Raw genomic sequence first — 24,482 nt, 5'->3', positions numbered from 1 at the left:
TTGGTTTTGGAAAATCCATGCAAATGAGTATCTGCTAGTCTGCCTTTGACAGTGATGCAAGCTTGCTCACGTCTTGAAGCCACATCCTTCCTGCCACCAGTGTTACAGTGACCCCTATATATTTATCTCATTTCCCCTTTATCTGTACCCAAGGCTACTATCTGGGTGAGTATAGTTTCATGGAGCAGTGTGGGTAAAATGTCCAGGGAAGGAATGGGAGGCTATTTTTTAATGGCATGATTTATCTTAGTCAATAGACAAAAAAATTCTTTTAGACTTGTCTAACTTTAAAGTATTTCTGAGATGTTCTGTTTGCCATTATGTGTGTGGTTCGTGTATGTTGGGGAGGGGTGTGTGTGTGTGTGTGTATGCACAGAAAAAGCAATTATAGCTCCCTAGGACTTCAACAGTATTCACTCAGGGCAGCAGAGGGTGGACTGTCAGTGAGGGAATGTGCTGGAAGCCTAGGGAGCAGATAATGTAAAGACCAAAGCTATTGTGACAGGTCTTAGTAGCAGGGAGCAGGGGCAGAAGACTCCTGGGAAAGAGTGGGAACTGAGGGGTCAAAAATCTAGGAGGATCTGTGGAGCTGAGGCAGCAGTCAGCAAGAACACTAGAGATGATAGAAAGAAAGATGTGAAGTGCTGCAGGAAACAGGGAGAGGAGATGGACGAATGGATATAAAACAAGGACAGTGAGCTTGGGGCACTTGGAATGTCACCTTGCTGTCACATGAATATCAATTCGGAGGCCGTCACCATCTTCCAGGCCCTTTCCTCCACCATTTATGGCATCAGTCTGAGAAAGCCACTTAGTGTCTCTACTACCCAGCAGAAGGAAGCCACACACCACAGCTGAGAAACTAGGTGAGAAAAATAAATAGACTCAGGGCAGCATCTAGGCCTAGAAGAGCTCTAAGTGTGAATCACGATGCTCGTTATAGGTGTGAGATATTCAAAGAGCCGTTAAAGCGATGTACACATTTAATCTTCCTCTATATGCACCCAAGTTTCACCTGATGGGGTTCCTTCTGTCCGACAGTGGGACACAGAGGGGCACTGAAGGGTTGGCTGTCCATCCATCTGGCCTGTGAGTCCCTCACTTTGTTGCCCTGCAGTTGCTATCGCTTATTTTCTCCTGGCTTTCTCCTTCCTTTGTTCCTTTATCTCAGATGAAAATACAAGCAAGAAACCAGAGCTTTCCATTAAAAGAAATCGGGAAGCAATCTCTTCTGCTTTCTGAACAAGGAAGCTGGGGTTGAGAAACAGTGAAGACTGTGTCCAGGTCCCAGGTCCCAGCCTCGGCACCATAGATTCTGGTCATTCAGGAGTCCTGGTGACCTTGTGTATGCTTGTTCTCTTCGTATCATATCTGATTGTGTTAACGGCTTTCTTATTTTTCATCTCTACAGAGGGACTTTTCTTCCATGGCTCAGGACATACTCCTGGATCAAGCTAAGAGAACTTTCTGGTAAATAGTTGGCTTATTCAGTTCTTACTATGTCAGAGATGGTGACTCAGAGTCAAGTGGTATTTTTTTTTCCTTTTGAGTTTTCTGATTTAAGAAACTCAAAAACCTGTACCAATCTATGGGGTACCCTTAGATGGTTCAATATTAGCATCTAGTTTTCTGGGTTTTTGATGACATCATTTTCCGGACTTGGAGACTATTACTACGATTCTTCTTTACTCACATGGAGTTTTCACTCCTCCTCTTGCAGTGTGACCTAAGCCCAAAGACCCTCAAAAGGGCTGCTGATGAAGATGACAAGTGTCCGCTGCAAGCTGGCCCAGTATCTAGAGGACCTTGAAGATGTGGACTTCAAGAAATTCAAAATGCATTTGGAAGATTACCCGCCTGAGAAAGGCTGTATCCCAATCCCCAGGGGCCAGATGGAGAAGGCAGACCACTTGGATCTAGCCACGCTCATGACTGACTTCAATGGGGAGGAGAAGGCGTGGGCCATGGCAGTGTGGATCTTTGCAGCGATCAACAGGCGAGACCTCTGGGAAAAAGCCAAGAAGGACCAGCCAGAGTGGAGTGAGTGAACAAGAAGTGTTTTTTTTTTTTCTATACAGTAGAATACAAATGACACAAAAGGTGGAATTTTAGTGATTTTACGTATATGGCTCAGTAACTAGGAAACATGCGGTTGTGCAATCAACTTCTCATTTTGCACAACTGAAGCTCCTAACACACTAGATGCTAAGTCCCTGTGACCTCCCCCTGTCTCCTAGCAACCACCATTCTGTTTTCTGTCCCTGTGAACTTTACCACTATGGATTCCTCACGTAGGTAGAATCAAAGTGTTGGTCTCTTGTGGCTGGCTTATTTCACTTAGTGTAGTGTCTTCAGGTATGTCAGAATTTCCTTCTTTAAAGATTAATGAATATTCATGTGTCTAGGTTACATTGTGCTTGTCTCATCTGCACACATCCATTTGCTGTGGATAACTATGTTTATTCAACATCTTCCTTTCTTTGGTTTTGAGTTAGAGTCTCAAGTATCCCAGGCTGGCCCCAAACTCAGAATCCTCCAAACTCAGCAGCCTTCTAACTGCTGGGTGATTATGTCTTTTACTACACAGATATTAGCATGTTTGAAATGTTAATTTATTACCATGGGTTTTCCTTCTCTCCTGGCGGGGTATGACAGGGTGTGGGGGATGCAGTGTGCTTTCCCTAATTCTGTAAAAACTCCAGTCTGAGTCTCAACTTACTCCCAGGAGCCCATTGTGGCTGGTACCACACTCTCAAGTCTGCTCAGAGCTGAGGTCCTCCTCTGGCTCCCCAACCGGCTCATAGCAGATGCTTGTCTGCTCTAAACCAGGGAAGTGGCAGAGGGGATTCAGAATAACCAGAGAAGTCCCAGGAAGGGGATGCTGAATGGGGGCGGAAGAGGGAAGTAATCACAGGAGATAAGGATGCTGGGGGGTGGTGTTACTCAGAAATAGAGGCCTCCCTGTTATGCACAGGGACCTGGGTTCCATCCCTACGCCATTCCTCCTCATCCATTTCTCCTCATCCAGTTGGAGATGAGGAGGTGTGTAGCAAGGCAATGGTGATCCAGGAGAACGAGACGGAGCTATGTGACAATCAAATTGCACATCATGATGCAGCTATAATTGTTCCTGTCCTGAGACTGTGTGCAACAGGAGTGAAGTGTTAATCTCAGCAATAGAAGTCCTGACTGAGCAATTTTAGATGTTTTCAAATTAAAACATTAAACGTTTTTAGCTATTTATTTTGTGTGCTTATGTGTGTGCGCCATGGCACATGTGTGGAGGTCAGAGGACAGCTTGCAGGGTTTGATTCTTTTTACTGTGTAGGTCTTGGGATCAAACTCAGGTCATCAGGTTTGTGCCTTTACTCCCTGAACCAGCTCTCTCTGGCTCTATACTAGGTAGTTGGTTTTTGTTTGTTTGTTTGTTTTTTATAAGATTTATTTTGGGCCAGATGTAGTAGTACATCTCTTTATTTCCAGTACTTGAGAGGCAGAGGCAGATGGATCCATGGGAGTTAGAGGCCAGCCTGTTGACAGAGCAATCAGGACAATCGGGACTGTATAATAAAGAGATCAGATCTCAAAGAAAAGCCAAAGAACAAAAACTCAAAAACAACAAAAAATTTACTTTGTGAATTTACTTTGTGAACATGCAGCGTTCATGTGTTGGTACCTGAAGAGGCTAGACGAGGGTATCATATTCCCTGGAACTGGAGCTACAGATAGTTGTGAGCCACCATGTGGGTACTGGGAACTGAATCCAGGTCCTCTGGAAGAGCATCACGTGCTCTTAATCACTGAGCCACCACTCCAGGAACCCTGTACAAGGCAGTTTTAATGGATTTTGTTTTTCTTTCAATAACCCTCTGAAGTAGTCCCTAGTCAGAGACATTATGTAAGAAGTAGGTTGAGGTTTGAGGTTGCACAAATATCTAGATTTTTGTTTTGTGACTCCATTGCCAGTGGTGCTTTCTTTTCTTTTCTCTTCCCTTCCTTCTCTCCTGCCCATCCTCCTTTAGATAGGGTCTCACATAAAACAGGCTGACCTCAAGCTCACTGTGCAGCCAAGGATGACCTTGAACTCCTGATCCTCCTGCCTTCACATCCTGGATGCTAGGTATGTGTGCTAACACCATGCCTGGCTTATATCCAGGGTAGAAAGGCACTCTACCAACTGAGCTACATCCCTGATGTTATCTTCCAGAATAATTCTGCATTCTCAGGAGTATGTCTGTGTCCTTGATCTGTCGTATGTCTTTTCCTGGTGGGGACTTTAGTTGTATTCCTGAATTTCCCCTAGGAGGAAAGTCCATATTACTCGGATATGTAGTTCTTGGCTGTAGGTACCTGTTGGAATCACCTTGGACTTTTCCATGGATGACGATGCCTAAGCCTCAGCACAGAGTAGAAAGAACTCCTTTGAGTAGAGTGTTACCTAGCATTTTCAAACATTTCCATGTGAATATAGTAAGCCATTGTTCTGAACTACGTAATTGGACTGACTGACTAATGTTCCCTTCTGAAGACCTAGAAATCTAGACACGACAGCACAGAAATGGCCCACACGGGCTACATACATCCACCTAAGCTCAGGGGAAGGTGAACCTGTCAGGAGAACATTGCGGATCTTGTACATGGACCCTAAGTCAGGGTGCTGGGGACAGTCAGGGACAGATGACAACAGCAAAGGAAACACGGTTTGATCTCATAAGTTCTCTAATGAGTATCTGGGCCTGGGAAAGACATTCTGAGCTTGAGAACACAGTTCTGTCTGAAGACTGACAGCTCCTCTTTCAAAGTAAGGCAAGCAGAATCATACCTACTAGGCCTTTGATGCCTGAACTATCAAGTGTCTGCTTACTGCCATGTTCCCCTACTTTTTTTTCTTTTTCTTCATTTTTTTTTCCTCTTTGAGACATGATCTCATGTAGCCTAGGCTGGCCTTGAACTCACTATGTAGCTGAGAATAACTCTGAAGTTCTGATCTTCCTGCCTCCATTTCCCAAGTGCTTAGCTTAGAGGTATATGCTCTCCTGCCTGACTAAGGCACATTTAATTCAGAAGGAATAAGGAGAAGGGCCTTTGCCTTACCTCACAGTCTAGGCTCAGTTCTATCCTCTGTGTTAGGACTTTTTGATATATTTTATGTTTTTTTCATTTGTGTTTAGATGATGCTTGTGTGTCTAATTCCTCTGTGGTATGCCGGGAAGACAGCCTTGAAGAGGAGTGGATGGGTTTGCTGGGATATCTCTCCCATATCTCAATTTGTAAAAGAAAGAAAGGTAAGTATCAAGCAGCTGCTGCTTTCAACTTTAAGACTTGGAACAAGGGCTAAGGAACTGGAAAGCAGGGAAGCGTGGCCTGCCTCAGGAAATCCGCCTTCACTGCAGAAACAGATGCATAGTCACATGGCTTCCTAAGGTCCCGGGGGAGGGGTTATTTACTGCAGGTAGATTTGGGTTTCAGAAGCTGGGCAGTGGTGGCGCATGCCTTTAATCCCAGCACTTGGGAGGCAGAGGCAGGCAGATTTCTGAGTTCGAGGCCAGCCTGGTCTACAGAGTGCGTTCCAGAACAGCCAGGGCTACACAGAGAAACCCTGTCTCGAAAAACCAAAACCAAACCAAACAAACAAACAAAAAAGCCAACCAACCAACCAAACAAAAAAACTAGATTTGAGTTTCAGGCTAAAGGTATAAGGCTTAAGTAACAGATTTCTGGCTGGAGGCCACAGTGCTGGCCTTCTGCCCTATCGTGAGTGGGAAGTACTTGACACCAGAATTTTGGGGAACTGATACACTGAAGCGGTAAAGACAAATTACACCTCCTGTTTTTCTTTTTTTTTTTTTGGTTGTGAGCCTAGCTTTTAACGGCTGAGCCCTCTGCCCAGCCGTTACCATCTCTTTTTCTAAGCCAATTCTTACTTCCCCTAGAGTATAAGCCACTGTCTTTCCTTTTAGGCACACGGCCCATGTTTAATATTTACATGCATTTTTATGTTGCCTTCATACAAATTTGGAAAACAGTAATAGATACAATAAGACCCCTGGAGAACACATTGCCACCAGGACTTGCAGATCCCAACCACATAGGCTTCCAGCCAATTATAAAATGGTTGGTGTTGCCATAACAACTGTGCCACGACTGTATCAATGACTACATCTCACTATACACATTTGAGTGCTTGGCGAGCTAGTTGACAGTCAGCACTCTGCATTTCTGTTGTTGTTGTTATTGTTGTTGTTGAATCCTCCCAATTCTTACTGTTCCTCCTGTAGCAACAACAGTGTTATTGTCGGGGAATAGATGGGTGGGCTTTTCCTGGATTCTACCTTTCCGTCTCTGTTGCAGATTACTGTAAGACGTACAGAAGACATGTGAGAAGCAGGTTCTACTCTATCAAAGACAGGAATGCACGTCTGGGTGAGAGTGTGGACCTCAACAGGCGCTACACTCAGCTCCAACTGGTCAAGGAGCATCCAAGCAAGCAGGAGAGGGAGCATGAACTCCTGACAATCGGCAGGACTAAGATGTGGGACAGACCCATGAGTTCCCTTAAGCTGGAGCTGCTGTTTGAGCGGGAGGATGAGCACCTGGAGCCTGTGCACACAGTAGTGTTCCAGGGAGCAGCAGGCATCGGGAAAACTATCCTAGCCAGGAAGATTATGTTGGACTGGGCATTGGGGAAGCTCTTCAAAGACAAATTTGATTATTTGTTCTTTATCCATTGTCGAGAGGTAAGCCTCAGGACACCAAGGAGTCTAGCAGATTTGATTGTCAGCTGCTGGCCTGACCCAAACCCACCAGTATGCAAGATCCTTCGAAAACCTTCCAAGATCCTCTTCCTCATGGATGGCTTTGATGAGCTGCAAGGGGCCTTTGATGAGCACATTGAGGAGGTCTGCACAGACTGGCAGAAGGCTGTGCGGGGAGACATCCTGCTAAGCAGCCTCATCCGAAAGAAACTGCTGCCTAAGGCCTCTTTGCTCATTACAACGAGGCCCGTAGCCTTGGAGAAACTGCAGCATCTCCTGGACCGTCCCCGCCACGTGGAGATCCTAGGTTTCTCTGAGGCCAAAAGGAAGGAATATTTCTTTAAGTATTTCTCAAATGAGCTGCAGGCCAGGGAAGCCTTCAGGCTGATCCAAGAGAACGAGATCCTCTTTACCATGTGCTTCATCCCCCTGGTCTGCTGGATCGTGTGCACAGGGCTAAAGCAGCAGATGGAGACCGGAAAGAGCCTGGCCCAGACCTCCAAGACCACTACTGCCGTCTACGTCTTCTTCCTTTCCAGCCTGCTGCAAACCCGGGGGGACATCGAGGAGCACCTCTTCTCTGCCCACCTGCAGGGGCTGTGTTCTCTGGCTGCGGACGGAATTTGGAACCAGAAAATCCTATTTGAGGAGTGTGATCTGCGGAAACATGGTCTGCAGAAGACCGACGTCTCCGCTTTCCTGGGGATGAACGTGTTTCAGAAGGAAGTGGACTGCGAGAGGTTCTACAGCTTCAGCCACATGACTTTCCAGGAGTTCTTCGCTGCTATGTACTATTTGCTGGAAGAGGAGGAAGAAGGGGTGACCACGAGGAAGGGGCCGGCAGGTTGTTCAGATCTTTTGAACCGAGACGTGAAGGTCCTCCTAGAAAATTACGGCAAGTTTGAAAAAGGCTATCTAATTTTTGTTGTCCGTTTCCTCTTCGGCCTTGTAAACCAGGAAAGAACCTCCTATTTGGAGAAGAAACTAAGTTGCAAGATCTCTCAGCAAGTCAGACTGGAGCTGCTGAAGTGGATTGAAGTGAAAGCCAAGGCCAAGAAGGTACAGAGGCAGCCCAGCCAGCTGGAACTGTTCTACTGCCTGTATGAGATGCAGGAGGAAGACTTTGTGCAGAGCGCCATGGACCACTTTCCCAAAATTGAGATCAACCTCTCTACCAGAATGGACCATGTAGTTTCTTCTTTCTGTATTAAGAACTGTCATAGGGTAAAAACACTTTCCCTGGGGTTTTTCCACAACTCACCGAAGGAGGAAGAAGAAGAGAAGAGAGGAAGTCGACCCTTGGACCAGGTCCAGTGTGTTTTCCCAGACTCTAGTGTTGCCTGTTCTTCTAGGTAAAGAAACTTGGCTTCAGGCAGATGATAACCTTATGCTTTCTGGCTACTTTTCTTAGCCTTCCTTCCTTCCTTCCTTTCTTCCTTCCTTCCTTCCTTCCTTCCTTCCTTCCTTCCTTCCTTCCTTCCTTCTTTCTCTCCTCTATTTCTGATTATTTTCCAAGTATAATTGCCAAGCTTCATGATAACATGACTGTCACCCTTTCGTTGGTTGAGAGTGACTTATGCTGCGTGGATGAATGGGATTGAGAACAAAACCCAGTGAACTAAGAAGTAAGCATTTGGGAGAATATTGCTTCAGTGCACAGTATCAGGTGGCTGGTGGCATTGCGTGGATATGTCTGTAGACGTCCCTTGCTTGTATCCTAGCAATGGATACTGTTCTTCAACCCACGATGCTGTAATGGATGCCAGAGATTATCTTTGAAGACAAAGACTTATTTATTACAGTTGTGGAGGATGGGAAGTCTAAAGATAGGTGATCCCACAGGCTGTTTTCATCTGGCAGAAGGAAGATATCAGCTTCACAGGTCTCCCTTGCACAAGATGCTGACATTCTCTATGAGGGTCTGCCAGCATGGCCAGCCATACTCCTCACTTCCTAATCCCATCCTTCCGAGATGAGGTTGTCTAAATGTTTCTTTTTGTTTTTGTTTTTGGTTTTTTTTTTTTTTTGGTTTTTTGAGACAGGTTTTCTCTGTATAGCTCTGGCTATCCTGGAACTCACTCTGTAGACCAGGCTGGCCTCGAACTTAGAAATCCACCTGCCTCTTCCTCCCAAGTGCTGGGATTAAAGGCGTGCGCCACCACTGCCTGGCCTAAATGGGTTTTTAAGGGCAGGATGGACATGCAGACTGTGTGGGGGAGGGGGTTGGGGGGGTGGAGATAAGAGAAGGCAGATTTGATCCTTAAGGACCGAATACAAGGTGGAGAGAGGATGAAAGGCCTGACAAGGACCACACACTGATGGGCAGGGACTCTGCTACAGCCCCTGATGAGAAGTGAGCTCTTACTTCAGGTACCAGCCATTTTCCTTGCAGGGTACAGGCTAAGTTTATCACTGAACATTTCAAGAGGACTAGCTAAGTGCAGATCCCCCATCAGAGGTCCGGAGTCCAAAACCCAGTCCTGCAGCTATTCAAAGAAGCTCTGTTCTTTTTTAAAGCTAGGGTTCCTTGTAGCCCAGGCTAGCCTTGAACCTGAGCTCACTCTGTAACTGAGAATGACCTTGAACTCTTTTATCTTCTAGCCTCCGTGTTCTGAGTACTAGGATTACCGGCACTCGAAAACATGCTCTGTTGTTATGTAGTGTTAGGGGCCAAACTCAGGGGCTCAAACATGCTAGTCAAACCCCTACTCACTGAACTACACCCTGTCCCACAGGGCTACAGGGTATTCTAATGTGACTCCTTGAAAATGACTATAAAAACTAAAAACTTTCAGTGTAGCTGCGTCTCTCTTTTAAGACTCAGACTTTCCTTCTGTGGTGGCAGCCTGGCCTAGGGCTTTTCTGCAGCACTCCTGATGCATCTGGGCAGCCTGAGGCAAAGATGCTCCTTGGCTTAAGCTTCAAGTCCAGGCCAGGGTAACAACTGCTAACTAACTGGGAAGGAGGTGCCAGAGGGTGTTTGTAGTAAGCCAAAGGCTTACTTCTTTGCATCTCAAAAGGAATCTCTCTACCCAAGGCTCACCAGCTTGCTTCCCTCCTCTGAATGGATCTGTGTGACTGGTGGCTTAACACTTAGGACACTCTTCTATGAACAGGTGCCAGGACACCTGTCCTGAGTTCCACTTTGTTGTCATTGGAAACTGATGTTCTCTTCTGTCCTCCTCCCTTGCCATTCCAGACTGGTGAACTGCTGCCTCTCTTCTAGCTTCTGCCGAGGTCTCTTCTCAAGTCTAAGCACCAACCAGAGCCTCACTGAACTGGACCTCAGTGACAATACTCTGGGGGATCCGGGCATGAGGGTGCTGTGTGAAGCACTCCAGCACCCAGGCTGTAACATTCAGAGATTGTGGTAAGTTTGTGTGTGTGTGTGTGTGTGTGTGTGAAAGTGTGTGTAAGTGTGAGAGTGTGTGTGAAAGTGTGAGTGCAAGTGTGTATGAGTGTCTATATGTGTAAGAGTATCTCTCTGTGCTTGAAAGTGTGAGTATGTGTGTGTGTGAGTGAGAGTGTGTGTGTGTGTGTAAGTGTGAGTGTGTGTAAGTGTGAGTGTGTGTAAGTGTGAATGTGTGTGTAAGTGTGAGTGTATGTAAGTGTGAGTGTGTGGGTATGTGTGAGTATGTGTGTGTATGTGTGAGTGTGTGAGAGAGTGTGTATGTGAGTTTGTGTGAGCTGTAACATTCAGACTGTGGTAAGTCTGTGTGTGTGTGTGTGTGTGTGTGAGAGAGAGAGAGAGAATGTGAATGTGTGTGAGTGTGTGAAAGTGTGAGTATGTGAAAGTGTGAGTGTGTGTGAGTGTCTGTATGTGTACAAGTGTCTGTGTGTGTGAGTGTGTGAAAGTGTGAGTATGTGAAAGTGTGAGTGTGAGTGTCTGTATGTGTACAAGTGTCTGTGTGTGTGTGTGTGTGCGCGCGCACGTGCGCATGTGCGTGTGTAATGGTTGGGACGAGACTGTAGAGAAAGATGATTGATGGGTCTGGTCAGTTGTCCCCAGGGTTACTGTGTAAAGGGACCAAGGGCCAAGCCCTAATGGCTTTAACTCAGGTTTAATGTTAGAAGTCCAAAGTCATGTCTCCATTGGTTGATTTGTTCTGAGTCTCTCTCCCTGGCCATTTTCTCCTTGAGACTTTGCATCATCATCTTCCAGCTGTATGTGTCTGTTCTCTAACCTCCAACAACCTTTTCTTGTACTGATACCAGTCCAACTGCACTAGGGCTAACACTGGATTCAGTTTGACTATCTTTTTGAAGCGCTTATTTCCAAGTATGGCCACACGCTGTGGTCTTATGGGGGTGGAGCTTGATGCATGAAGCTTTGGAGGGACAAATCTGATTCTATTATAAGTGTGCTGACTGAATGGACTGGAGGTGAGTTTAGAAAGTTGTAGATGGGGAAGATGAAGAAGAACTGAAAAGAGCTATTTGACAAAACAAAGTCTGTGTCTTTAATTTTTTCATGGACCAGGATTCTGGGTGAGAACTGGGAAATTTCATCACAGATGCTGTTATGGGGAAAAGTGTATCTCCTATGGCTGGCCTCACTAGTACTACCCACGTGTTCAGTCTACTGTGATTTACATGCCACAGTCTGACCAGCTGGGCCCTGGACTGTCCCTCCAGCTCTATTTAACACATACTCTGGATGCATGTAGCATCTGAGTTTTTAACAAGTTACACAGCTCTTTAAATTTTGTTTCTTTGTTATTTATTTGAAAGACAGGACCTCAGTATGTTGCCCAAGCTGGCCTTCTACTTTCTGGCTCCAGCAATCGCCCTTCCTCAGCTCCTTTAGTGGGACTGTGAGTGTGAGGCGGCGTCCTGGCCATTAAGTTCATTTCTTTAGAGCATTTCTCTATCTCCACATTGATCATGCTATACACCACCCCAACACCATCTTTTAAAACTCAATTTTATTTTCCGTATAAGCTGCTCTTCACTTTCTCTTATCCTCACTTGGCTAGCCCAGGGCCAGGAACGCTGTGCTGGATGTTACAGTGAGCTTAGCCTATGGCTCCCTGGGGAAGAGTTCCTGTTATTTCGCTATGGTCTTTGGAGTACCAGGGCATGTCAGTCTTTAAGAGTGTGCATCAGAAGAATGTTGGGTGTTTGTCTCTCTGCATCTGCTTTTTCTTTTCTCTTAGATTTATTTATTTTATGTGTATGAGTGTTTTGCCTGTATGTATGTCTGTGTACCATGTGTATGCCTGGTGCCCTTGGAGGCCAGAAGAAGGTACTGGATTCCCTGTAACTATGGTAATGGATAGTTGTAAGCTACCATGGGTGTTGGGAACCAAACTTGGGGTGTTGGAGATATAGCTTGGCAGCTAAGAGTTCTTGCTGTACTGGCAGAGGTCCCAAGTTTGGAATACAGTCATACATGCAGGCAAAACATTCATAATACATAAAAATAAATAATTTCCCTATTCTGCTTTCCAAGTGGCTTTATATTGAGAATTATTTTATTATTTCTGAATGTTATTGAAAACTAATGATTATTCCATTTTCCTTTGTTGGCTTGTTAGCTGCAGATTTTTGTTGCGTTATTTTGATGAATTTTCTTTTGGATGTATTCCTTACATATTTAGCTTACTATAGCATTGCCACAGTGTCCATTCCATAGTGTCTGTCTGTCTTTCTTTCTTTCTTTCTTTCTCTCTCTCTCTCTCTCTCTCTCTCTCTCTCTCTTTCTCTCTCTCTCTCTTTCTTTTTTTAAAAAATGATTTATTTATTTTATGTATGTGAGTACAATTATAGCTGTCTTCAGACACACCAGAAGAAGTCATCAGATCCCATTATAGATGTTTGTAAGCCACCATGTGGTTGCTGGGAATTGAACTCAGGACCTCTGGAAGAGCAGTCAGTGCTCTTAACTGCTGAGCTATCTCTCCAGCCCCATAGTATATTTCAATGTCTACCCTTCTAGCCTATGAGCTACATAATTATTTTATGCTTCTGAATTTCATATACTCCATTCTGTGCTTTATTTTGTTTAACTCCAAATATATGGAGCAAGAAATTTTAAAATTAAAAAGCTCATATTCTTTTAAAAGAAAATTTCTATTTTTCTTTTCTTTAAAAATTTTGGGGTGTGTGTTGTTGTGTTATCTATGTCTGTGTGTATGTGGGCCTGCACATGTCACAACGTTCATATGGAAGTCAGAGGACAAGTTTGGAAATTGGTTTGTGACATAGATAGAAGTGAGGCCATTAAGTTAGGGTGGCAAGAACCCTGGCCTTACTGTGGAGAACTAACTGAATCCTGAGAAAACTCCTCTAACTCCTTTGGAGAGCAGTGCCTACAGTGACATCAGTATTTTGGACTTAGCCTCACCCCTTAAAGGTTTCAGCCCCTCTCACAACACCAGACTGAAGACCAAGCTTCTGGCTGTGGCTTCCTGGGGACAAACCACAGGCGAACAATAGTGCATAAAAGGACTCACAAATTGGGGGCTGACAGAGCTGAGCTTTGCTTAGCTGATGTTCCCCCCCCCCCCCCGCCCACCGCAGCTCTTCTCTGTGGCTCACGGAGATCTGTTCACCAAGAAGGAAACTGAGTGAAGGCCACACATACCAAGGTGTTGGCACATTGGGAAGCATAGAGAGGCTCTAACTTTTCCTCACCCTTCCTATCTGTGTCTCCTGATTGTGGCTTTGGTGTCCCTGACTCACCCAGCAGAATAGGAACTTTATGAGATTACCTGTCAGTTCTGCTTCCTAAATTTCTCCTCTGTGTAGAGAAAGCACTGCGATTAAACTCTCATAATGCATATAAAGACTGTTTGTCACGGAGATAAGAACTCTAGCAACATGCATGCCTCGTGAGGGGGCTTCAGCCATTAGAAACTCTGGAAGGCAGGGGCTTCAGGCTCACTACCCTTGTCATTTACAAACTAGGATGTACCCTTAGTGCACCTGAAACATAGATCAACATGAGCTTGGTGTATTCACCACAAGGCCCCTCCCACTTCTAAGATGCCCTGTGCATTGCTCAGGAATGCTGGTTATCCCAGAACACATCCGCTCCTGCCTGATGCAGAAACTGCATTTAGACTGGAGAACAATAGGAACGAAGGGGGCTGTGTGAATTGGCTTTTCATCCATTCGATAAGTACCTGAGGCAGTCAAAAGGAGGAAAGAGTTGTTTCGGCTCATGGTTCTAGCCCGTGGTCAGTTGAGTCTGTTGTGATGAATCAGAATATCGTAGTAGCGTTCTATGTGATAGGGGAGTCTATGGCCGTCATGGTGCTTAAGGAATGAAGGAGGACGAGGGGGAAAGAGACAGACAGACACACACACACAACACACACAGAGACAGACAGACAGACAGACAGACAGAATAATATTTCAATAGCTCCTCAAGGTCACCACCATCAGTGTCCATATGTCCTATGTGTCGTCCTCTAGGCTCCACTTCCCAGAAGTTTCATGCCCTCCCCATAGTTTGAAGATGTAGGCATGGGTCACATGTAGGATCTAGATCCTGAGAGGGGCCACACTCTGATGTCTGATTCTGTACTTGGTGCAGGTTGGGGCGCTGCGGATTGTCCCATCAGTGCTGCTTCGACATCGCTTCAGTCCTGAGCAGCAGCCAGAAGCTGGTGGAGCTGGACCTCAGTGACAATGCCCTGGGGGACTTTGGAGTCAGACTGCTGTGTGTGGGACTGAAGAATGTGCTCTGCAACCTACAGAAACTTTGGTGAGTCCGGCCCACCTCCCTTAGGCAGATCTGTTGTGGAGGCCCCTTTCAGGAACTCCGCTTCAGAGAGGGAGACACAAGAGCCGTCAGCTCATGTGTGAGGATAAGGATGTTCTCAGTGGCCTGGAGGACTTCCTGCACTCCCTTCTGCTAGTTTGCCAGTCGAACGATTTCTGTGGGGGAAGTAACCTGTAAAAATATAGCAGTCGTGTGTTTGTGTGTGTGTGTATGTGTGTGTGTGTCTGTGTGTCTGTGTGTCTGTGTGTGTATGTTTATAAATCATCAAATAAACTATATCTATCTTTAAGATACCTGAGAAAACAGAAGCACTGCAAAGCATCATGATAGAACAGTTCTGAGAGTTCATAATAAATCCTCACACTAAACAGAACGAAAAAGCAGTGCTAAAGCGATGGTGTGAGGTCCTTACAGAATGCTTCTAGGAGACAAGAATTCTAAAAAAGATAGGAGAGCGCTTGAGGCTGGGGATGCAGCTCAATTGAGAGCACTTGCCTAGCATACGTGAATCCCCAAGCTTGATCCTCAGGACCGAATCAAACCAGCAAACCAGTTGCACTGGCAGAAGGATCAAAAGATCAAGCTCATTTTTGGTTACATATTTTTGGCCAGCCTGGGCTACATGAGACCCTGTCTCAAAACAAAAACCAAAACAAACAAACAAAAACAAAAAGACAGAAACAAAACCCCACTTGATCAGGTGGTGCTAGCACATAGTTCATCACCATGATTATAGAAAACAAACCCACAACAAACAAATAAGAAACCAGACTAGTGTGGTTGGACTAGGACCTGGAGAACTGGAACTTTTTATCTCGGTAATGCACTTGTTCTCAACTTGTGGGTAGAGACCCTGTTGGGGGTCAGACGACCCTCTCACAGGAGTTTTCTAAGAGCATCAGAAAACACAGATATTTACCATAGCAAAACCACAGTTATGAAGTAGCAACAAAAATGTTATGGTTGGAGGTCACCACAGCATGAGGAACTGTATTCCAGGGTCACAGCACTAGGAAGGGTTGAGAACCCCTGATCTAGTAAGAATGTAAAACAGCAGCAAGCGAGAATGTAAAACATGGCAATAAGCCCGGTGATTCTCACACAATGAATACGGACCTGCACTTGACCCATGTGTTTTCAGGTGTGTCCGCCAGCAGTGCAACCGTGTTTGCACGCATCGAGTCCAGCGCATGTCAGTAACAGCAGTCAAAGGTCAGAAACTTCTCCATGTCTGTGATGGACAATGGTCAAGAAGGTGTTTCTGCACATACGCAGCTTTGAACAAACTGTGACACTTGCTAAAGTCTTCATGAGTTTTGAGGGTGTTCTATTAAGTGAGACAAATCTGTCACAAATGGCAAACACTATTATCACACTTATATAACATTACTTAAGTTCATACATAGGACATAATGGTAGCTTCCAGGGACTGGGAAGGAATGAATGGGAGATTTTTGTTTGTTTTCTTGTTTTGTTTTGTTTTGTTTTGTTTTAATGGGTAGAGAGAGTTTAAGTTTTGTAAAATCAAAGTGATCAGAAATGGATAGTGATGCTGGCTGCTCTTAAGGGCACTGAGTTGTTGTTGTTGCTGTTGTTGTTGTTGTTGTTGTTGTTGTTGTTGTTCTTCTTCTTCTTCTTCTTCTTCTTCTTCTTCTTCTTCTTCTTCTTCTCCTTCTCCTCCTCCTCCTCCTCCTTTTCCTCCTCCTCTTCTTCCTCCCATCCTCCTCTCCTTCTTCTTATCCTCCTCTCCCTCTCCTCCTCTTCCTCTTCTTCCTTCTCTTGATCTTCCTCCTCCTTCTCCTCCTTCTCCTTCTTCTCCTCCTCCCTCTTTTTCCAGTGCTGGGGGCTGGGTCTAGATCCTCTCACATGCTAGGCAAGCACTCTACCCCACCCACCCCTTTTCCTTTTTCATATTGAGTCAGGGTCTTGCTAAATTGCTCAGGTACCCCTTATCTTTTGATCCTCTTGCCTTAGCCCCCTGAGTATCTGGGACTGCAGGTCCCTGCTACCAGGCCTCAATAAAGTTCTGCTCTAAAAGTGGTTAAGGTGACAGATTTTATATATTAAAAACCTGTTTTTATATTATTATTATTGTTGTTGTTGGTGGTGGTGGTGGTGTGTGTGTGTGTGTCTGTGTGTGTCTGTGTGAGTTCATGCCATGGAATTTGTGTGAAGGTCAGAAGACAACTTTTTGGAGTCAGCTCTCTCCTACTATGTGGGTTCTGGGATTAAACTCAGGTTGTCAGGCTTGGTAGCAAGTGCGTTTACTGGCTGAGTAGTCTCCCTTGACCCCATATATACATTTTATTTCAATGAAACAGATGGAAGGAGAAGGGAAGATGTTCTTGTACAGGGATGGACTTACTGCCTGTTAGTTATCCCAACGGGGAAGGGGATGAGAACTGTGTGGAGCTAGGGTGCAGATTTTAGCCAAGGAGGCAGTAGCAGGTACAGTCTCTTAGCCCATGGTGCAGAGTACGTGAACGATGTCCCTGACCTTGTCCCCTCTGCATGGAAGGTTGGTCAGCTGCTGTCTCACATCCGAGTGTTGTCAGGATCTCGCATTGGTTCTGAGCTCCAACCATTCTCTGACCAGACTGTACATTGGAGAAAATGCCTTGGGAGACCCAGGAGTTCAAGTTTTGTGTGAAAAGATGAAGGACCCACAATGTAACTTGCAGAAGCTGGGGTAAGTCAAATTCTTTTCAGAGATGATTTATTTGGGAAGTGTGGGATCGCAACATCGGCATCAGAAGTGGTTTGAAGCTAAGCTTCATGTAGCACACAGTCGGGATTCTGTACTGCAGATTCAAGTAGCCGTGGGTTTAGTCAGCTGTGTGTTAAAATATTAGGAAAAGTTATGTCTGTACTTAACATATATGAACTTTCCTCTTTGTCATTATTCTCTGAACAACTCAGCATAATTACTTACACTGTACTATCAGCCATGATGGGTACCAAAGGTAATCTAGAGATAAGTACAGTCCATGGGAGGATGTAGAGAGGTGATATGCAAACACTCTGCCATTTTACATGAGGGACATGGCCATCTGCAAACTTTGGCACCTGTGGGGGTGTCTTGGGGCCAGTTACCTAAGGACACTGGGGGGGGGGAGTTGTATTACCGCTGATGAGGTAGGTTCTACTGACTTACGGCTGTATAGTCAGAGCTTCTTAAGAGTTGGCAGCTCTACTTCCCCCATGGAGCACACAACTTGCATCTAAGACACTCACAAGAACAGTAACCCATTTCATGTGTGAACTCTTCTGCAAAGCAAGCCCTTTACACTGAGTTCCCAACCCCACAGCAGCTTGTTAGATTCTGAGCCCTGGTGCTTGCCCTTCTCCACATGGGCTCGGAGCAGCAGCTCCAGTCTCTGGTTCTTAAAGACAATCTCATACTTATGTGGGACAGATGTCTTTACACCCTCAGCTGTGGTGTAGCTCAGCATCAGCCCCAGTCTAGCCGTGCTCTCTCAGGTGACAGCTGGATTGTGGATCTTCCTCTTGGCATCCAGACCTGAAGACACAGTGAGATTTTTACCTTTGGTGTCAGGCCGCTTTGCTTTCAGGATGGTTCCTTAGGTTTGATAGTTTTTACACTTTATTTTTAATTCACTACATCTACCTATTCACTTATGTATTTATTCATTTACTTATTTAATATGCACCACAGTATACGTGTGGAGGTCGAAAGAACTTTATGGAGTCAGTTCTACTTTTACATGTATTCCAGGGATGGAACTCGGGTCATCCAGCTTGGCAGCAAGTGCCTTTACCTGCTGAGCCATTTTGCTGACCCCATATCAGGTTTTTGAGGTTGGAATTCTGCAGCAAATAAAAACACAGACGGCCATTCACTGCTCCTGCCTTGAGCTTCACCTCTTCAAGTTCCTTTCCCCGAGTTTTCTCATTGATTTGATAGCTTCGTCTTCTGTAAATTCTGCACTGGCTTCTCTTCCTGTGATCTTTAGGTTTTGGCATTGATTTTCTATTAATTGTGTCTACACTCTCTGAGATATCTTATGTACCCCTAAGCACCAGTGACCATTCATAGACAAATGTCTTTCTAAGAAGATCTCACACTCAGATACCACTTGTGAGGTGTTTTGGTTTTGCTACAAAAATAACATAAACTTAATTTAATATAATGAATTATCCAGATAAGATTAAATGTGAAAAATCTTTCTGCCTCTAGAAAAGGCTACTTACAAACCTGGCAAGCAAAATTTGAGACACAGTGTTATACACAAACACCCATCCACCCATATGCTCATACATTGTCAATTGCTTTATCAATCCACACATTGATCCATGAATTTACTCACCAATATATTTATCCAACTATCCATCTTTTTGTCCAAACATTCTGTATGTCTGAGTTTACTAAGGTTGCTATAACACAGTACCCAAAACATAATGGTGTAGACAACGTCAACTGTCTCTCAGTTCTCGAGGTGGGGGTTAAGGCATTAGCAGAGCTGGTGCTTCTGAGGGCCATGAGCAAGAATACATTCTTTTGTCACCCTTACTGGCAGTCCTTGGTACCTTGCCTTGCAGAGGTGTCACCTGATTGTGGCCTTCATCTTCACACAAGCTGCTCTCTGTGCCTCTGTGTGTAACGCTAAGTCCCAAGTTCTGGTTCTAAGATTGTATTTATTTATTTGTAATTATGTGCACGAGTGTGTGTTGGGGAGACCATTACATATAAGTGTAGTGCCAAGGAGGCCAGAAGAGGCATTGGACCCCTGGAATTAGCATCACAAGTGATTGTGGTCTGTCTGGCATGAGTGCTGGGAACTAAACTTGGGTCTCCTGGAAGAGCAGCAAGCTCTCTTAACTGCTGTTCCATCTCTCCAGTCAGAAGCTCTGGTTCTGATGAGGATGTCAGTCATACCAGATTTGGGCCCACCTGGTAACCTCATCTTAACCAATTACGTCTGTGAGGTTGTAAGGTTTGGTGTCCAGTTATGATCACATTTTGAAGAAGTGGAATTTCAATATAGGAAGTTTCAGGAGAACAGAATTCAACCCAACACTGTAGTTAGAGATTCAAACTACAAACACAATAGAAGTATTTTTCTTTGACTTGTTTTTCATTTATCTGGATACATTTATGTATGGTTTCATTTATGTTTGGAGCACAAAAACCCATAGTGCCCACCAGCAGTATTTATCCAGCCACTCGCTAAGTCAAGGACTTCTGGGTAAGTTTCTACATTTTTACTGTTATTATAAGTCACTCTGTAAAACACATGCCTGTATATGGAACTTGATGCATGTGTGTGTGCATGTGTGTGTGCACACGTATGTGTATTTCTTTCATAATAGGTTCCCTAATGTGTAGCATGAATGAACTAAAAATTTTAGCCACTTTATATATTACTATCTTCTCCTCTTGAACTTTAGCATAATATGCTCTAGTCTCTGGTTGCATAATATAGTCTAATCTTACTTCCCCTGTGCTATAGAAGTGTCACACATGGCCGGGCGGTGGTGGCGCACGCCTTTAATCCCAGCACTTGGGAGGCAGAGGCAGGCGGATTTCTGAGTTCGAGGCCAGCCTGGTCTACAGAGTGAGTTCCAGGACAGCCAGGACTACACAGAGAAACCCTGTCTCGAAAAACCAAAAAAAAAAAAGAAGTGTCACACATGGACACATAAAACTGGGCTTAGCTATTATAACACCCCTTCTGTCTGCCACTGTTAGATCCCTCCCTGCCCCTGTTTGAACTTGCTGAGCAGAGAACTGTCCAGAGGTTTCCCAGCAAGTTCACAGAGGGCATTTACACATTCCACTACTCTCAGTTTCTTCTTTGTCTTGTCTTTCCTTCCTTTCTCACTTCCTTCAGAGAAAAACCAGCCTTCATCCCACTTTCCCCTGGTTCTGTGTTGTATTGTATTAGTTTTATGTTCCAAAGGCCTGTCCTGTTCTGCTTTTCTTTATTGTTCACAGTCTCTTTCTTATGGAAGTTTGGATCCCACTCTTCCCATTGACAAGTAGGAAGCTCTCATTATTTTTCAAGTAATTATTCTGGTCGGCAATTTTATGATATTTATTTATTTATTTTCTATGGTGTGTGTGTGTGTGTGTGTGTGTGTGTGTGTGTGTGTGGTGTGTATTGGTGGGTGTGCGTGCTGTGCCATGCATGTAGAGGTCAGAGGTCAGATGACATCTTGTAGGGCCTTATTCTCTTCTTTCTTTCACCTCGTGGGTCATTGGGTTCAAATTCAGATCATCAGGTTTGGCAGCATCATGCTGTGTCTACCTTTTTCTACCAATTCATCTCATCATCCTCAAATAATTATTCTGATCTCCATTTTTCTAACTTAAAAGTAGAGCTATGACAACTGGGGATGTAGCTTAGTCAATAGAGTGTTTGCCTAGCATGAACAAAGCCCTCAGTTTGATCACTAGCACCTCTTAAATAGGGTGTGGTGGTGCATGCTTGTAATCCCAGCACTCCAGAGGCGGAGACCAGAGGATCAGAAATTCAAGCTCATGTTAGATTATACAGCAAGTTAAACACTATTCTAGGTTACAAGAGATTCTGTCTCAAAAAAGAAACAAGAAAAGGAATAAAGACAACACTCCTATCTTGAGTTTGTAATAATGAAATAAAACAATCACACTCAATGCCATTATCCCAATACCATGGGAACTTTGGTTTTCATTGGGAGGCAGTTTTAGGGAACGAGGAGGATTGCTGACAAATAGAAAAGCCACGTGGAGTTAACTGAATGCAGCAAGTAGCATCTGTGTTCAAGACACACAGAACAAAGCCACCGGAGATTAGTGGCTTTCACCCAACAGACAGCACACTTAAGGAAGGAAGGCTTATTGTGGTTCACACTGTGAAGGTACAGCTCATCACAGGGCGGGAGAGCAAGGGGAGGCGGGGGTGGGGGGAGGCACAGCGATACGATGGTGAAGCAGCCAATCATGCTGTGTCTACAAACAGGAAGCAGAGAGAAGAGTACTGGTGCTCACTTCCTTTTTCCATTAATCCAGTCTGAGACCACAGCCAATGGGATGGTACCACCCACATTTAAGGAAGGGCATCCCACTTTAGTTAACCTATCTAGAAAATTCCTCACAGATATGGCTAAAGATTTATCTTGAGGGTGATTCCAGATCTTGTCAAGTTGACAGTCAATGCATAAATTGTCACATCTAGATTGGCTGGAACTGAGTTATTACTAGTGGGCGGGCCGACAATATATATTTGTTTGATTTATTTTTAAGCATTATACCATGCATTAAACATACCTACCCCTCAGCCTCAATGGTTACCAATATCCTAATCACATGGCTTTGACGTTGTCATTTTTTTCTGAGGTGCTATGAATGGAACTGAGGACCTCATACATGCTAGGCTTGGATTCAGGTGACCCCATGACATTGAGAGACTGTTCCTCTCTGGGAAGATCTGGAAGCAGAGTTTAGGTCTGGAAACAGAACCTGGGTTACAAGGCATGCCCTCTGGTGGTCTATTCCCTCCAGCCAGGCCACACCACTTGAAGGTTCCACAGCCTGGCTAAACAGCACCACAATCATTCAGTGAGTCTGTAGGGGAAAATATATTTAAAGTACAATATTTGGCTATAGACAGTGTTTGATTTGACCTCAGAATAGTAAATCAAAAATTCCTGGACTGTTGCTAAGGTTCCAGAGGTAAAGGCTCCTGCCATCAAGGCTGACAACTTGAGCTCAATTCCTGGACTCACAGAAGGGAAGGGGTCTTAGTTAGGGTTTCCATTGTTGTGAACAGACACCATGACAAGGCACGTTTTATGAAGGACAACATTTAATTGTGGCTGGCTTACACATTCAGAGGTTCAGTCCATTATCATCAAGGCAGGAAGCATGACGGCATCCAGGCAGACATGGTGCAGGAGGAGCTGAGAGTTCCGTGTCTTGATAGGAAGGCAGCCAGGAGAAGACTGTTTCTAGGCAGCTAGGAGGAAGGTCTCCAAGCCCACCCACCCCCAACAAGACCATACCTACTCCAACAAGGCCACATCTACTCTAGTAAGGCCACACCCCCTAATAGTGCCACTACCTGGGCCAAGCATATTCAAGCCATCACAGAAGGAAACAACTAATTCCACAAAGTTGTCCTCTGATCTCCAAACATGTGAATTCTCTCTCCCCTGCCCCTCTCGTGGTCATCCAAGCAGAGTATGAGACCGTTGTCCATCTCTCCTGTTGGATTCGGAGATGTAGAGTCATACTTCAGATTATAGTCAAGATGCTGGTCTCTGACCTTTAAGTTGGAAGGATGCAGCTCACAGTGACGCCTGAGAGAACCTGGGCACTGAGGACTCCCTCTTCTGTTCTTCCTATAGGTTGGTGAATTCCGGCCTTACTTCGATTTGTTGTTCAGCTCTGACCTCTGTGCTCAAAACTAACCGGAACCTCACACACCTCTACCTACGAGACAATGCCCTTGGCAATACGGGACTCAAGCTCCTCTGTGAGGGACTTCTGCACCCCGACTGTAAGCTACAGATGCTGGAGTGAGTCCATGGGCTGCCTGAGGGAATATGAGGTGTGAGGCAGGCTGTGGAGTGACCCTGAGGCAAATCTGTCTGAGGAGTGAGGAGCTCATGGTGTCCATTAGAGAGGACTGGGATGTTCCTAGAGGATGTACAGCTTAAAAGTTGAGCCCCTGCCACCACAGTCCTGAGAACTGCAAACAAATTCATTTGGTCCATTGATACTTTGTGGAAATCTGGGGGGAATGTAATGTTTAGAAAGAGTCAATTAACATATTTCTGTTACTATTTTGGTCTGCACAACCCAGTACCTTGGGAAAAGAAACTTCCATCTAAACGGGAGAAAAGCAACAGTATCATATAAAGCAACTTCAAGCTGGTCAACCTGAGGCTTTTTATGTACATGAAAAAATGCAGGCATGGAGTACGGATGATTAAGGCTGTTTTCTTTATATCACCCTTCTTTTCTTAAAGATTAGATAACTGTAGCCTCACCTCACACTGCTGCTGGAATCTCTCCACAATTCTGACCCATAACCAGAGCCTACGGAAGCTGAACCTGGGCAACAACGACCTGGGCGATCTGTGTGTGGTGACACTCTGTGAGGTTCTGAAACAGCAGGGCAGCCTCCTGCAGAGTCTACAGTGAGTGTGTTTTACAGAGAGCTTCTCATGGGGTTGGGGAGTGGGGTGCTGAGGGGAGGGTGACCACGGAACAAAAAAAAAAAAAATTAGAGTTCCTCTGGATTGATTTGCAGTTTTCTGAAAAGTCTGACTCAACGCTTCCTTTCTGTTTTCACAGGTTGGGTGAAATGTATTTAAATTATGAAACAAAACGCGCCTTAGAAGCCCTCCAGGAAGAAAAGCCTGAGCTGACTGTTGTCTTTGAGATTTCTTGGTAGGTGTGGAAGCAGGACTACCAGGGGCCACAGTCCTGCCCCAAGTCCTGCCCCAGCCTCAGTGAACACTGTTCTTCACTGCTATCAAGCCCTCCTTCACCATCAGGACCACAGCCCTGGCTCTTCTAGTATAGTGTATGGAGCAAAGGCTTGTGTGGTACCAAGCATGTTTTCTCCAGTGAAGACACTGATAATGTGAAACTGCTGGAAGATGCCCTTTGGGTCATGTCCTCAGCTGGCAAGGTGTTCCCTCTTGGTGACTTCATGGAACCAGCTTCTAGAAAACACATTTTCTGTCGTTTCCCTCCTCCACCTCCTCTGCTACTTTTTAACTCTTCCTTCTCCTCCTCTTCTCCCTCCCCATCGCTCTGTCTCTGTCTGTCTCTCTTTTGTCTCTTTCTGTCTCTCTCTCTGTCTCTCTCTGTCTCTCTGTCTCTCTGTCTCTCTCTCTCTCTCTCTCTCTGTCTGTCTCTCTCTCTCTCTCTCTCTCTCTCTAGTTTTCTTGACAATGCTTTGTTCATAGCATTGTTCTTGTTTTCCTCTTAACTGACCATACCATATAAGTATCTGCCTGTGGGCTAGATGGCAACCTTGTGGCAG

The 24,482-nt window shown here is 45.0% G+C and overlaps 1 protein-coding gene across 2 annotated transcripts; it reads left to right on the top strand.

Moving 5' to 3' along the window:
• Positions 1-150: 150 nt before the first annotated feature.
• Positions 151-24,257, top strand: Nlrp3 (NLR family pyrin domain containing 3). Of its 2 annotated transcripts, XM_028776605.1 has the most exons (11): positions 151-165; positions 1,412-1,470; positions 1,721-2,040; positions 5,172-5,285; positions 6,352-8,107; positions 9,955-10,125; positions 14,296-14,466; positions 17,003-17,173; positions 22,834-23,004; positions 23,458-23,628; positions 23,786-24,257. In XM_028776605.1, the coding sequence occupies exons 3-11, from the start codon at positions 1,758-1,760 to the stop codon at positions 23,883-23,885; spliced, it is 3,108 nt and encodes a 1,035-aa protein (XP_028632438.1). In that variant the 5' UTR covers positions 151-165; positions 1,412-1,470; positions 1,721-1,757; the 3' UTR covers positions 23,886-24,257. The 2 variants fall into 2 exon arrangements, with proteins under 2 accessions (XP_028632438.1, XP_028632439.1); XM_028776606.1 differs by lacking the exons at positions 151-165; positions 23,786-24,257 and having other exon boundaries at positions 1,365-1,470; positions 22,834-22,985; positions 23,458-23,567.
• The last annotated feature ends 225 nt before the right edge of the window (positions 24,258-24,482 follow it).

This window comes from Grammomys surdaster, unplaced genomic scaffold, assembly GCF_004785775.1.
Source record: "Grammomys surdaster isolate TR1022 unplaced genomic scaffold, NIH_TR_1.0 270, whole genome shotgun sequence".
NCBI classification, from domain to species: Eukaryota; Metazoa; Chordata; class Mammalia; order Rodentia; family Muridae; genus Grammomys; species Grammomys surdaster.
This window is presented reverse-complemented; position numbering and strand designations above follow the sequence as displayed.